Genomic DNA, 16,608 nt, shown 5'->3' with positions numbered 1-16,608 from the left:
TGACACTGAATTGTCTCTAGAACTTTTCTCATCTATTTTTATATCTCTGGTAGACAATCACACTCCCTTTAAACGCCTTAGAGTTCAAAATAGAACAAATCCTTGGTTCCCTATAGAACTTTCAGATCTCATTATGATGAGAAATCAGGCCTGGGATAACGCTCGAAAAACTGACTCGGTGACTGATTGGCAGTGTTTCAGGTTTTGTGGAATGCTGTAGATGTACTTCCTCAATGAAGAAAGCTAACTCAAGCTACTTTCTAATTTCTATCTTAGAGTCTGCTGGTGATCCGTCAATGTTACGGATACAAGTATTCTGTGTGTATCCTGTGTGTGTTTCTTTTCTCTCCTTCTCCCCTACTCACAGGGGACAATCATCATTCCCCAATCAGTCATCAATCAGTCGCTAATCAGAAGACACCTGCTCCTTTTCTCCTACCCAATCACATTCCCTTTCCCTTGGGTTAAAAACCCTGTCAGTTGTTTTCTCTGGAGCTCGATCTCTCTGTCAATGCCATCTGTTTGTAGATCTCGTGTGTGGTTTAGGATACATGTCACTTTGTCCCCACCTGTGAGTATTGTGTTTGTTATGGTGTTTGTCTGATAGTGGGAAAAGGGGGTAACCAGACAGGTCGCCCATGGGCATACACTACCCGTAGGTAAACTTAGTTAAATACACTAGTTAGAACTGGGTGGACCACCCACTGTATTTTTGGTTAGTTAGTTAGCTGTTGTTGAAATAGGCTAGTCTAGCTTAGGAGTGTTTTTGGATGCTTATTGTTTCTTTCCTTGGGTCCAGCTCAGCCCCTTTTCCTGCCCCCCCATTACTGTGTGTTTACTAATAAACCCTGAGTTTGACGGTAGAATTTAGTTGTCTGTGGTTATTTCGTTCTCACTGTTACTTTGTCACTACTACACTTTGCGTGAGTTATGTTACGGGTCCCATTTACCCCCCCCCCCCCTAGACTGTCGGGCCAAAGGGATTCGTAACAGTCAACATGTTGGAAAATAGTTAATGCACTGAAGCGTGGAAATTCCTCTCCATCCCTGCCTAAGCAAGTTGTGTCAGACTTTCTTTCAAGATAAAATAATGGTTAAAGACTTGCTGGCACGAATGACCAGTTCCTGAAGGAAATTGCAGAACGGCGTAAAGTTCTGTAACCAATTTAAGGAAAATAGATTTAAAGGGAAACGCTTGGCTCTCGTCGATAAACTGTATATTGATAACCAGTTGTTCAGAGACATCCTACTCCACGGCTATTTTAAAAAATTACAAATTTCTCAGAGGCAAATAAGGAAACTTATAGAATTTCCTTATAAGGAAATTCTAGCCCGGTTCTGGATTGTAATAATACAACAAAAAAATAGCTTTTCTATCTTCAAGAATAACTAATTGGAACACAAAAGCACTAATTCAACATGGTGGAGATAAAAACTCAGTAAACAGAAGGCACGGTATGTGTGGATGGATGGTGTGGTGTGTGTTTGGTGTTTTGGAAAGTGTGGCGTTGAGTGAGAAATTAAATGGTTGCATATCCCAGAACCAATGTATTGGTGTGAGAGAGCTTTCAATGTTGTTCACATGAGGGATATACATTTTATAACGAATTATACATCTTATTTGTCCTTTCATGGTGGAACAGCATTTACAAATAAATGATACGTCTAATTTATGATCTTATATTGATGGAACGGTCCACAACCCTAGGAACGGAACGGTCCTGCAAAGCCAAAGCCCCCTGATAGAAGAGCATAACATGCAAGTAGATTCTCAAAGCTGCTAATGAGAACCTTGACGACCTTGAACCTAGCCGGTGGGGGATTCCGGTGGGGTGCCACCACCCAGGCAGTGGCAGTGCTGGCAACACTAGCTGCAGGTAACCCATGGGGGGGGGGGGGCATTCAGAGAGGGTGCATATTATTGTGTCCATGGTGACACACAATCAAATGTCTGACTGCACAGAGATGCTTGGGAATATGGTCACTACGTGGACCACGTGGGTGTTTCAGGGGAAGGGGGTATATCTGACCTCCATCTAGGACGTGACAATGGTTAATCAAATCTCCCCATTTCTGCCCATAGTTTTTGCACAGTTTCGCAGGCCTTCTCATACAGCTGCAACTGTATATGTATTCGTTAATCAAGACCTTTCTTGAGTTGGGCTCTGGGATGGTGCAACTGTTGAGAATGTGAGTCTATGGTTGTTGTGGGGGAAAGGGGTTGAGTGTGTGTATCCCACAACAGTTGCGAGGGGGTAAAAGAAGTTAGGGACAATATAGGATGATTCACAATAATTGTTTCCTAATATAATAATTGCTTGCCATAATGTAATGGTGAGAGGTAAATTTTTTTGCATAAATTGCCTACATTCCTACAAATATTAATAGATAATTATGGAAAATAAGATACAGGATTTTAAATATATGGCTACATATAATACGCGGTGAGGGCGATGGAAATGCATTTCGCGGTTGATCTGCTTCTGTTCTGTGGGGAGCACACAGTGCCATTTTCGAAGGATGGATCCCGGTCTGCCGGGCATAGGGATGACAACCCAACTCAGGATGAGGAGGGCTTATAGCGGGTGGAATAGTGGGGACCAATTGGAGGTTTACTTAGTAGCAATGCAAATATCATGGTACAGCTATATAGACACTCAATCATCATGTTACTTTTTAATGGTACGTTCACAAACATATATTTTGATAAATAGAATTGAAACTTGTATCTCATTATGGTTAGTGGTGAAATAAGTATAGCCAGTTATAATTGTAATGGCTTAGCAGATAACAAAGGGACAGGCAAGAGAATGGTCGTGGACAGGCAAAAGATGATAAACAAGGTCAGAGTCCAGGAGGTACAGAGTGGCAGGCAGGCTCGAGGTCAGGGCAGGCAGTATGGTCAGGCAGATGGGTTCAGTGTCAAGGCAGGCAAGGGTCAAAAGCAGGATGACTTGCAAAAGAACGATAAGAAAAAGAAGGTGCACAGAAAAACCCACTGGTTGACTTGACAAGGCAAACTGGCAACAGACAAACAGGGAACACCGGGGACTAATGGGGAAAACGGGTGACACCTGGAGGTGGGTGGAGACAATCACAAAGACAGGTGAAACAGATCAGGGTGTGACACCTGGCTAAAAGAAAAGGAAAATAATATCTATTGTTTACAGGAAACTCATTCAACAATTTTAGATGAAGTTTTGTGGAAAAAGGACTGGGGGGGGGTAAATAGAAATAAATATGTTATTGGACAATAAACAGATATGGCTTATTAACCTATAGGGTCCAAATAATGATGATCCAAGCTTCTTTGAAAATATATATAAGAATTTATCAACTCTACAAGCAACACTAGACTCTAATATTATGGTGGGGGATTTTAATACGGTTTTAAATACCTCTATGGACCGTAAAGGAAATCACACTACAAACTATCACCCTCAGGCAGTTAAGGAAATCATGTTAGTGAATTAGTGGATATACCCTGCTTAAATACCCTGACCTAGTGAGATATACATGGCGGAGGCTTAATCAAGCTAGTCGTCTTGATTACTTTCTTATGTCATTCTATCTGGCACCAAAAGTAAAAAAAAAAAAGTGTTGATAGGGGACAGAATGCAGTCGTATCATCACATAATTGGCATATATATTACTCTTACAGAATTTCCACATGGGTGAGGATATTGGAAACTTAATCAAAGCCTACTGGACAGAATCATTTATAACTGACTTTTTCCGACATAACATAGGTACAGCAGATCCCCTTATTGTATGAGACACTTTTAAATGTGCCTTTAGAAGCCTGCATGGCTTAAGGGGATCCCCTATCAACACTTTTTTTTTTTTACTTTTGGTGCCAGATAGAATGACATAAGAAAGTAATCAAGACGACTAGCTTGATTAAGCCTCCGCCATGTATATCTCACTAGGTCAGGGTATTTAAGCAGGGTATATCCACTCAAAATAAATTTAGATCAAAATAATCCATATTAACAAAGGAAATTGAAGGACTAACATTACAGTTAGACAGCAATAAAAACTGTACCATAGAGGCTCAGAATAAGTTGGAGGAAAAACAAAAAGAAATGGAGGAACTCATTCAAGAAAGATCCAGTGTAATATATTATAAAAATAAAGCAAACTGGATGGAATGCGGAAAAATGCAACAAATTATTTTTCAATCTTCAACATAGAAATGCTACCAAAAAAAATGCATAGAAACTTGTTACAAATGATGAAGTCACGCATGATTCACCAAATTATATTTTGAAAGAGGAAGTAAAGTACTTTAAGAATATGTTTTCGTTTCAGTCTCCTCCATCTCCACTAACTGAAGCTAATTGTATGGATGTTTTTCCTATTAATAATGTAAAATTAACATATGTACAGAAACACTCATGTGAAGGCCATATTACAGAGGAACTTCTTGATGCAATTAAAGCCTTTAAGTTTGGGAAAACTCCAGGGTTGGATGGCATACCAGTGGAGGTATAACAAACTTTATTTGATATACTCAGACAACCATTATTAGCATGTTTTAACCACTACTATACAAATGGTAGATTATCAGACACGCAACAAGAAGGTCTGATTTAATTATTACTGAAACAGGATCCAAGTGATATATATTAAGATCCAGTCCATAAAAAAAATTGGAGGCCTCTTACACTTCAGTGTTGTGTTGCAAAAATTCTAGCTAAATGCTTGGCGCATAGAATTTAAAAAAGGCATTGTCAGATATTATTCATCCTAGTCAGACACGTGTTTTTACATGGACGATACATTGGAGATATAAGACAAGTACTGGAAACAATAGAATACTAAGAAATATCGGGGAGACCAGGCCTGGTTTTCATAGCTGATTTTGAAAAGGCTTTTGATAAAGTACAACTGGAGTTTATATATAAATGCCTGGAATATTTCAATTTTGGAGAATCTCTTATAAAATGGGTTAAAGTTATGTATAGTAACCCTAGGTGTAAAATAGTAAATAATGGCTACATCTCAGAAAGTTTTAAACTGTCAAGAGGAGTAAAACAAGGTTGTCCACTATCGGCATATCTATTTATTATTGCCATCAAAATGTTAGCTGTTAAAATTAGATTCAACAATAATATTAAGGGATTAGAAATCCGTGGCTTTAAAACAAAGGTGTCATTGTACGCTGATGATTCATGTTTTCTTTTAAGCAATTAGAATCCCTCCACAGCCTCAGAGGTTCTAGATACTTTTGCTAACCTCTCTGGATTAAAACCAAATTATGATAAATCTACTATATTACGTATTGGATCACTAAAAAAATGCAACATTTACATTACCGTGTAGTTTACCAATAAAATGGTCTGACGGGGATATGGACATACTCGGTATAAAAGTCCCGAAAGAAAGAAATTATCTCACTCCAATACATTTTTATAGAAAGTTAACAAAAATAGGTAAGATCTTGCTACCATGGAAAGGAAAATACCTGTCTATTTGTGGAAAAATCACCCTGATTAACTCTTTAGTCATGTCACAGTTTATTTATTTGCTTATGGTTTTGCTTACACCTAGTGACCTGCTTTTTCAATCATATGAACAAAAAACAATTTTATTTTGAATGTGAAGTTAGACAAAATTAAAAGGGCCTATTTATATAATGAATAGGAATTTGGAGGGCAGAAATGATTAAATATCAAAGCATTAGACCTCTCACTAAAGGCATCAGTCATACAAAAGTTATACTTAAATCCAAAATGGTTCTCTAGTAAATTAGTAGGAATGTCTCACCCCATGTTCAAGAATGGCCCTTTTCCCTTTATTCAGATTACAACTGCTCACTTTAAGTTATTTGAAAACAAAATAATCTCCAAAATATCGTTATTTTTTAAACAAGCCATAGAAAATTGGTTTCATTTTCAGTTTAATCCACCTGAAAAGACAGAACAAATAATACAACAAATAGTGGTTAAACTCAAATATACTAATTGATTAAAGAAAAACATTTTTTTCAATAAGATTTTTTTTAAAATTATAATTTTGTAAATTATATCATAAATAGGACTGGTGGAGTTGTATCACACATGCAGCTTACACAGACATGTGGAAATGTCTGCTCTACCCAGAATCACAACCAACTAATTGCAGCATTACCACAAAAATGGAAGAGGCAAGTAGAAGGGGGAAAAGTAAGGAACTTGTCTGTTGGCTCTGCATTAAGGTAGCAGCAATCGACTCTGACATCCAACATTTCAAAATTTGGGGATTACCACATTAAACCAATGGTTGAGAATCTCCCATTTTATGTCAAAGACACTAGTCACATGATCTCATTGATAGAGGGCATTGATAGATTTTGCAATACCTTGCTATGTGCGGATATTATTAATCCCCTTCCCCTCAAGAATGGTCTACCATACAGTCAGTTACGCAGGGTTAAACGAATCTGGCCACCAGTCAGATTTTGACAGCAATGCTAACAAAATGACAGATAAATTCAAAATGAGAGGCTACAAGGACAAAACTCTTGATGCTGCAATGATGAAAATATCTCAAAAACCAAGAGGAATTACTTAAAACTCAACCAAAGAAGAAAGACAGTTACGTTGTTTTGCACTAAGTACACCGAAGGTTCGCAGAAAATGAACGCAATCCTGAAAAAGCACCGGCATATTCTGCAATCAGACAACAAAAATTAAGATAAAAAAATAAAATGAATTAAAAACGCATACCTCTTCAAGGAACCCCCACTGGTGGTCTATAAGCGTGGTCAGGATATTGGTGATAGCTTGGTGAGATCTGACATGCCCCCTGAGCCCACTCAGACACTCTGACACCTATCCCAAATGGGAACTACAAATGTGGCTCATGCAATAGCACATTTAAAAGATCTTTCTTCAGACACCCACATACAGGTCAAAAAATCGCTGTTAGGGGGATCATCTCATGCAAGACCAAGGGAGTAATCTATCTCATCCCCTGTTCATGTGGAAAAGCCTACGTTGGACAAACGAAAATACAGTTAAAACAACGCATAGCTGAACACCGCAGCTCAATCAGGTGTCAGAACATTGACCATCCAGTAGCAGCTCACTTTGTTGAAGCTAACCATCCCATCTCCTCCCTCAAATACACAGGCATTGAGCATGTTGCTCTACCAAGGAGAGGAGGTAACATCGAGATCCTACGACTACAAAGGGAGTGTTACTGGATATCCTATCTAAAAACATTGACCCCTAGTGGTCTGTATGTTGACTTTGATCTCAGGCCCTTATGAACAAATCTTTCTTTTCATGGGCAACGTTAGCTAGTTAACATTAACCTTCTACATCTAGCTACTGAACTTCCATCCTCTCAGGCCAGGGGCACAACAATGTACGAATGAATGGTTGGATCAGAACCGCCGTTATAATCATTGGCCAGTACAGAGAATTAAGTACAACCACAAGTCCAAATCCCTATCTTTATCTATGGCTAATTTAGGAAAGGGAGGAAAGGAAAGGATGACAACACAACCAGATGCAAAAATTAGTTTGTCAATGAGGTCTGCTCTCAATGGAATTTGATAGGAGTGACGCCAAATCCAAGCTGGCTTCTGTTGACACTTTGTTTTGGTGCGCCAGGACCAGTCACAGTTGAGCTCGCTCATTTTAGCTCAACCCTGATTGGCCATTTTTTTAAATACTTTTTTTGTCAAGGGAGACCAGATGCTCGCTGCCTTCCCTTGCCTTTAATTATACGAGCCCCAACAATGTCATACTCGTTTGGACCAGACAGCATCACATAGATGGCCTGCACATAGAGAGACAGAGGGGCACTGTTTCACTCGGTCAGATGCTTTCTCCTGTGAGATACATTCAGCCTCTTGCGAATTGAAGGAAAATTATGAAACAGAGAAAAATATAAATTATTTTATGTGAAGCCTGGCTTCCCTTGGCAACCATGAATACACACCACTGCTTCTGGAAGGTTCTCCCATCTCCACAGAGGAACTCTGTCAGAGTGACCATCAGTGTTCTTGGTCACCTCCCTGACCAAGGCCCTTCTCCCCCGATTGCTCAGTTTGGACAGGTGGCCAGCTCTAGAAAGAGTCTTGGTGGTTCCAAACTTCTTCCATTTAAGAATGATGGAGGCCACTGTGTTTTTGGGGACATTCCCAACATCAGGTGGGGTCAAAGGTCAGAGCATGTGGATGGGACTCTGTGAAAGTGGTTCCGGTGACTCTCGGTGTTCTTCTGATGCGTGCCGTCATTGTTCTGAGAATTGTCTGTGAGCGTTGACCCTTCTGGAGGAGCTGGCTAGTGAGATGTAGAGAATTGACTAGCGAGCACTATTCTATCACATGAGCTTTATGGGTCAAAATATTGTCATTTATTTCCTCAAATAAGTGCTTTGACATGATGCATCGATGTAGAGAAGATGGGTCAAGCTCCTACTTATTTCTGATGGGACTGTATGTATTTTCGCAACTAGCTTTAACAATCGATAATGGTGAGCCACAAGATATGCAAGCCGAGAACAGAGCTCTTAAAAATCACAAAGACGTCATGTAAAATCTAACAGCAGGTGAGCAATCAGCTTTCTATACGAGTATGCTCTGCTACGGTAAACAAATAGTATTGTCTGTCATCAATAGAACATTTCAATTGAACTCAGTGACATTTTCATCCCTAAAGTGTATTAGAAAACGGTGCTAACACGTTATGGCCTTAACTGCTTCAGTGTTATGAGGAAATGATGATTTCACACTCTACAAATGATAAATGATTTCTTCAGAAGAGAAAAGGGGAGGGTACTTTATTGCTTGATTGTCAACCGTTTTTTAAATCAAATCAAGAATTGAGAATTCTACCCATTTGCTGTACAAACACGGGTGAGTGAGATTCTAGTACGCACGAACGTTTCATATTCCATGTTATATTCCCTTTTGATATGGGTCTTTACACAATATATTGATTCAGGACACTGAAATTAACATTTAGGGGTATTTATTTTCCCAATCACACAGGGAGTGAACAACATTGGAAATGTGCTGTTGGCTGGGAAAGTAGCATTACTTCTTTATTGATAGTGGCCTGGACTCATAGTTGTGATAACTGTGTTCATGTTGTTCATGTGGGGGGGCTGTTCATCGCAAACAGGACGAGTATGACTATTGACAGACCGTGTAATACAGTACAGTAGTCCAATATAGCTCATTTCACTACGGCCTAAACGGGGCTTTACATTGTATGATAGCGCTGCTCAAGAATCCCGGTTATTTGAATCTGTATTTCAGCACCATATTCTCTAGCCTCATATCTATACTTATGATAGAGGAGTTTGTGACTGCCCATATTATACAAGGTAACATGTGAGCTATGCGAAAATCATGATACTGTACATTTTCTACAATCATTCAAGGAACCATTGCATGTCTTCTACTTAAACCATAGTAGCATTCAGAAATTATTTATTATGTTTTTGTAAAGACATTTTTAGATGAGCAAGTTGGTGCAAAGATCCATTACCTTGAAGACCAGCTCTGGATAGGGTTAACAGATGAACAAGAGGGAGCGTGGTTATAGGTGGACAACACATCCCTAGCGCCAAATAAAAAGGACAGAATATTGTATTGAACTAGTGATGCATTCACTTTAGAGGAAAACTATAAAGCATGATCATTCAGTCACACATATTGCTTCAATTAAAGTATGTTTTGAAGTCTTTTCCATGACAGACCCCCCCCCCAAAAAAAAAAATTATCAAAAGGTTAATCCAAACAATGTAGTTTGTTTGAGGACATGGATCGTATGAATTGTCCTTCCTCTGATTATGCGTTACCCATCCTTCTACTCTAGCTTCCAGTGGGGTAATCATGAGCCTGATATGTGGAGGAGTCCAAAGACAATATCCCAATGGTGAAGACTGTGCTAGAATGGGAGAAAAGTACCTCGTAAGTTGGAAATACCCAAGAGTTGGTTTGACGTCAGCTGGTTTCTTACCAAACAGACAAAATGTGACTGTCAAGCGCATGACACGGTATCTTTGTGAAACTGCCAAGTGTCTTGAAATGTGCTCATAAAGCCAAAGTACATTTCAAGTACCAAAGTATCAAGTACTTGTTTTCTTGCTAACATTGATGAACGAGGAGTTAAGGGGTTTCTGAGCTGATTACTGATGTCTTACTGTATGTGAAGTTTTACAGTTACTGTTTTATACTCTGCTAGGGTGTGAATCTAGCCACCTTCAACTGGCTAACACAATTGATCAGATCTCCACGCCTAAATCATATGACCACAAGAAATGTATTATTTTAAAACAATCTGGAATTAACTGGATAAATAAATCTTCAAAAACTAAACATTAGTTTTTCGGCATTTATTTAAAAATAATATTTGATACAAAAGTTTCTCAGAACAAAGTCGAAGAGACGCACCTCTGTGAACCATTATGGGGGGGGCACTTAATGTAAAATTGCTCGTCTTTGCAGATAAACTGTCAATATGGCCTCAAACTATAGGATACTCATTTCTAATTCCACTTTGAGGATTCAGGGTTCTCTCCTTATTCCTGATATCACACCAAATCACAAGTGTTTGGATGTTCTACATAGGGAAACACAGTGACAACGTTTTCCCCCCAAACAACATTATACATGCTTTCTTCTGTATGCATGTGGGAGCACTAATGTGACAAAGCATTTTGGCAAGTTCAAATGACTCCAAATATAACGCAATAGACAATTAAATGGCATGGGTCTGTCTCCCACCAATTTTAGTAGGCAATGGACTTGGACAACACTATTGACAGTCATGATATATCCTTTAACATACAAAACCACAAAAACAACTTTGTTGACATGGCTGAATGACATCTGTAATAATAAAAACCAACATTTTCAAAGCGTCCTCATATTTGTAGTGATCCCAGAAATAAGAACTCTGCATTAGAAAGGACTTGGTCAGATATAGCAGAAGTCAATGTGATAGGCAACTTCTTAAAAGCGTCTTCCCAATCGGAGTACATATTGAATAGGGCTGGAGAGCATTGCATCGTATTGTGAACTGAAAGAACTTGAAAAGATCTTGTTAACCAAACTTGTTTCTCTCTATGACCACAATTATGCTCACCAGGGTTGGGGTCAATTCTATTTCAATTCAGGAAGTACACTAAAAATCAAATTCTCTGTAATGCTTTTCAATTGGTAAAATTTTGAATGGGAGTTTGGTTCACTTTCTTAATTGACTGGAATTTAAATGGTATTGACCCCAACCACACTCACAAATGCAGTAATGTGATTCTTCTTAAAGTGATTCCTTCTACGGTTTCCTCCACTTGATTTTGAAAGACCAGACAGCATGAACAGTGTCTCTTCAGTCCCAGTTGTGTGGTTGAGCGTCAGTTCATAATTGCGTTTACACACATTTTGTGTACACGACACATTCTCAGTCTATAGGTGTGCGAACACACTACTCTTCACACATGGCTGGAGTCCTTACGGATAAACCCGTAGTTTATGTGTGTGTGTGTGTGTGTGTGTATGCAAACAAGAGCTTCTAACTGTATGTGTGTGTGGGCACCACTCCTCATAGTCAATCAGTCTCGTCACTGTCTTGGTCAGGGGTCCACTCAGGGTCCTTGGATTGGGGCTCGTTTCTTTGGGGGTCTCCCAAATGGATCTCCCTGACGGTGAGGATGCGTGTCAGCATGGTGTCCAAGGTGTGGTCGTCCAGGCCCTGGGAGGAGAACCACATGGGGCTGTTGGGGACACACGAGCGCTCCGGGAGCAGGAAGAACACGTTGGTGCGCTGTTTCACTGAGTCCGAGCTGGAGAGAAGAGGGCGAGAAGGAGAGCTCTGTGTTAGAGGGGGCTAGTTTTTATTTTTATTTTTATTTATTTTTATTTAACCTTTATTTAACCAGGTAGGCAAATTGAGAACACGTTCTCATTTACAATTGCGACCTGGCCAAGATAAAGCAAAGCAGTTCGACACATACAACAACACATAGTTACACATGGAGTAAAACAAACATATAGTCAATAATACAGTGAAAAAAGTCTATATACAATGTGAGCAAGTGAGGTGAGATAAGGGAGGTGAAGGCAAACAAATATATGTATAAATAAATAAAATAAATAAATAAAAATATAAAAGGCCATGGAGGTGAAGTGAATACAACACAGCAAGTAAAATAAAACTAAAAAAAAACCCTGGAATGGTTGGTTTGCAGCGGAAGAAAGTGCAAAGTAGAGACAGAAAATAATGGGGTGCAAAGGAGCAAAATAAATTAATAAAATAAATACAGTAGGTAAAGAGGTAGTTGTTTGGGCTAAATTGTAGATGGGTTATGTACAGGTGCAGTAATCTATGAGCTGCTCTGACAGCTGGTGCTTAAAGCTAGTGAGGGAGATAGGTGTTTCCAATTTCAGAGATTTTTGTAGTTCGTTCCAGTCATTGGCAGCAGAGAACTGGAAGGAGAGGCGTCCAAAGGAAGAATTGGTTTTGGGGGTGACTAGAGAGATATACCTGCTGGAGCGCGTGCTACAGATAGGTGCTGCTATGGTGACCAGCGAGCAGAGATAAGGGGGGACTTTACCTAGCAGGGTCTTGTAGATGACCTGGAACCAGTGGGTTTGGCGACGAGTATGAAGCGAGGGCCAGCCAACGAGAGTGTACAGGTCGCAGTGGTGGGTAGTATATGGGGCTTTGGTGACAAAACGGATGGCACTGTGATAGACTGCATCCAATTTATTGAGTAGGGTTTTGGAGGCTATTTTGTAAATGACATCACCGAAGTCGAGGATTGGTAGGATGGTCAGTTTTACAAGGGTATGTTTGGCAGCATGAGTAAAGGATGCTTTGTTGCGGAATAGGAAGCCAATTCTAGATTTGACTTTGGATTGGAGATGTTTGATGTGAGTCTGGAAGGAGAGTTTACAGTCTAACCAGACACCTAGGTATTTGTAGTTGTCCACATATTCTAAGTCAGAACCGTCCAAAGTAGTGATGTTGGACAGGCGGGCAGGGGCAGGCAGCGATCGGTTGAAGAGCATGCATTTGGTTTTACTTGTATTTAAGAGCAGTTGGAGGCCACGGAAGGAGAGTTGTATGGCATTGAAGCTCGCCTGGAGAGTTGTTAACACAGTGTCAAAAGAAGGGCCAGAAGTATACAGAATAGTGTCGTCTGCGTAGAGGTGGATCAGAGAATCACCAGCAGCAAGAGCGACATCATTGATGTATACAGAGAAGAGAGTCGGTCCAAGAATTGAACCCTGTGGCACCCCCATAGAGACTGCCAGAGGCCCGGACAACAGACCCTCCGATTTGACACACTGAACTCGATCAGAGAAGTAGTTGGTGAACCAGGCGAGGCAATCATTAGAGAAACCAAGGCTGTCGAGTCTGCCAATGAGGATGTGGTGATTGACAGAGTCAAAAGCCTTGGCCAGGTCAATGAATACGGCTGCACAGTATTGTTTCCTATCGATGGCGGTTACGATGTCGTTTATGACCTTGAGCGTGGCTGAGGTGCACCCATGACCAGCTCTGAAACCAGATTGCATAGCGGAGAAGGTGTGGTGGGATTCGAAATGGTCGGTAATCTGTTTGTTGACTTGGCTTTCGAAGACCTTAGAAAGGCAGGGTAGGATAGATATAGGTCTGTAGCAGTTAGGGTCAAGGGTGTCCCCCCCTTTGAAGAGGGGGATAACCGCAGCTGCTTTCCAATCTTTGGGGATCTCGGACGACACGAAAGAGAGGTTGAAGAGGCTAGTAATAGGGGTGGCAACAATTTCAGCAGATAGTTTTAGAAAGAAAGGGTCCAGATTATCTAGCCCGGCTGATTTGTAAGGGTCCAGATTTTGCAGCTCATTTAGGACATCAGCTGACTGTATTTGGGAGAAAGAGAAATGGGGGAAGCTTGGGCGAGTAGCAGAGGGGAGGGCAGTGCTGTTGTCCGGGGTAGGGGCAGCCAGATGGAAAGCATGGCCAGCCGTGGAAAAATGCTTATTGAAATTCTCAATTATAGTGGATTTGTCGGTGGTGACAGTGTTTCCTATCTTCAGAGCGGTTGGAAGCTGGGAGGAGGTGTTCTTATTCTCCATGGACTTTACGGTGTCCCAGAACTTTTTTGAATTTGTGTTGCAGGAAGCAAATTTCTGCTTGAAAAAGCTAGCCTTGGCTGTTCTAACTGCCTGTGTATATTGGTTTCTGGCTTCCCTGAAAAGTTGCATATCACGGGGGCTGTTCGATGCTAATGCAGAACGCCATAGGATGTTTTTCTGTTGGTTAAGGGCAGTCAGGTCAGGAGAGAACCAAGGGCTATATCTGTTCCTGGTTCTAAATTTCTTGAATGGGGCATGCTTATTCAAGATGGTGAGGAAGGCATTTTTAAAAAATGACCAGGCATCCTCTACTGACGGGATGAGATCGATATCCTTCCAGGATACCCCGGCCAGGTCGATTAGAAAGGCCTGCTCGCTGAAGTGTTTCAGGGAGCGTTTGACAGTGATGAGTGGAGGTCGTTTGACCGCTGACCCATTACGGATACAGGCAATGAGGCAGTGATCGCTGAGATCTTGGTTGAAAACAGCAGAGGTGTATTTGGAGGGCAAGTTTGTTAGGATGATATCTATGAGGGTACCCGAGTTTACGGAATTGGGGTGGTACCTGGTAGGTTCATTGATAATTTGTGTGAGATTGAGGGCATCAAGCTTAGATTGTAGGGTGGCTGGGGTTTTGAGCATGTTCAAATTTAGGTCGCCTAGCAGCACGAACTCTGAAGATAGATGGGGGGCAATCAGTTCACATATAGTGTCCAGAGCACAGCTGGGGGCAGAGGGTGGTCTATAGCAGGCGGCAACGGTGAGAGACTTGTTTTTAGAGAGGTGGATTTTTAAAAGTAGAAGTTCAAATTGTTTGGGAACAGACCTGGATAGTAAGACAGAACTCTGCAGGCAGTCTTTGCAGTAGATTGCAACACCGCCCCCTTTGGCCGTTCTATCTTGTCTGAAAATCTTGTAATTGGGGATGAAAATATCTGAGTTTTTGGTGGTCTTTCTAAGCCAGGATTCAGACACGGCTAAAACATCCGGGTTGGCAGAGTGTGCTAAAGCAGTGAACAAAACAAACTTAGGGAGGAGGCTTCTAATGTTAACATGCATGAAGCCAAGGCTATTACGGTTACAGAAGTCATCAAAAGAGAGCGCCTGGGGAATAGGAGTGGAGCCAGGTACTGCAGGGCCTGGATTCACCTCTACATCACCAGAGGAACAGAGGAGGAGTAGGATAAGGGTACGGCTAAAAGCTATGAGAATTGGTCGCCTAGAGCTACTGGAGCAGAGAGTAAGAGGAGGTTTCTGGGGGCGATAAAATAGTTTAAAGGAATAATGTACAGACAAAGGTATGGTAGGATGTGAATACAGTGGAGGTAGACCTAGGTATTGAGTGATGATGAGAGAGATATTGTCTCTAGAAACATCATTGAAACCAGGTGATGTCATCGCATATGTGGGTGGTGGAACTGAGAGGTTGGATATGGTATAGTGAACAGGGCTAGAATCTCTACAGTGAAATAAGCCAATAAACATTAACCAGAACAGCAATGGACAAGGCATATTTACATTAAGGAGAGGCATGCTTAATCGGGTGATCAATAAGGGTCCAGTGAGTAGAGGTTGGTTGGGGTCGTGGCGATCCAGACAGCTGGCCGGGTATGTGGCTGTCGGTAGCAGCATGGGATGGAGGTCTGTTTGTAGATACCTCGTGCGTTTCCGTCGGTAAGTTAGTGGGGTTCCGTGTAGTGGGGTTCCGTGTGGAAGAGGGGATCAATCCAAATTGGCAGAATAGATATAGTGACCCAAGGAGAAAAAAATAAATAAAAAATAAAAATAAAAATAAATAATAGTTGTCCGGTATGCTTATTCAGGTAGCAGCCGATAAGACAGCTAACGATTAGCGGGCCTCAGGTGAGCGTTCAGGTAACGTCGGGACGGAGGTGCCAGTTGGATAAATCCCTCGGGCAGATAACGTCGGCAGTCAGACGTGAAGGCCAGGTGGGGTTCCGTATCTGCAGCAGCAACAAAAGAAACGTGTCCGGATGGTGATGGAACTCCTCAGCTGGCTAGCTCCAGGATGATTTGAGTATGCTCCGGGGTCGACGTAAGCCAATCGTCACACGGTTTGCAGCTAGCTAGCTGCGAAGTCAAGGTGCAAGTGACCAGAGCCTGCGGCTGGAATCCGGGGAAACTGAGAGAGAAGAAAAGTCCCGGAATGCTCCGGTCCGAGTCGCGTTGCACAAAAGTGCCGGTAGATTATCGAGCTAGAGGAATAGCTGATGACCACAACACGAGGGCAGCTGAAAACCAACGCTAGCCAGCAAACCGGCTAATTTCGGGGCAGCTACAGATTAGCTTCTGGCTAGCTATCGGAGTAGCTACTGGTTAGCTTTCAGGCTAGCTTCTGAATTAGCCCCTGGCTGGCTTCCACGATGGATTTTCAGTTTGAGGTAAATATTACTTTTTAGTAATTGGTGAAGCGGGTTGCAGGAAAGCTTTTGCAGGAAAGCTTTTGTAGTTGAGTTCTTGGATAATAAAATAAATAAAAGATAAGTGAAGAGAGGTGTAAATATATATACAGGACACAAACA

General features: G+C 41.3%; 1 protein-coding gene across 2 annotated transcripts in view; it reads right to left on the bottom strand.

Annotated features, from left to right (window-relative positions):
- Nucleotides 1-10,323: 10,323 nt before the first annotated feature.
- The window catches only part of zmym4.1 (zinc finger MYM-type containing 4, tandem duplicate 1), a 32,698-nt gene continuing 26,413 nt past the window's right edge, over nt 10,324-16,608 (bottom strand). For both annotated transcript variants that reach the window (XM_071367444.1, XM_071367445.1), the window contains exon 28: nt 10,324-11,787. In XM_071367444.1, the coding sequence (XP_071223545.1) occupies nt 11,553-11,787 (235 nt within the window). In that variant the 3' untranslated portion in view covers nt 10,324-11,552. The remainder of the gene's footprint in view (nt 11,788-16,608) is intronic.

The sequence above is a fragment of the Salvelinus alpinus genome, chromosome 26, assembly GCF_045679555.1.
Source record: "Salvelinus alpinus chromosome 26, SLU_Salpinus.1, whole genome shotgun sequence".
In the NCBI taxonomy this organism is placed as follows: Eukaryota; Metazoa; Chordata; class Actinopteri; order Salmoniformes; family Salmonidae; genus Salvelinus; species Salvelinus alpinus.
Note: the sequence above shows the minus strand (reverse complement) of the source record. Positions and strands in the feature narration are given on the sequence as shown.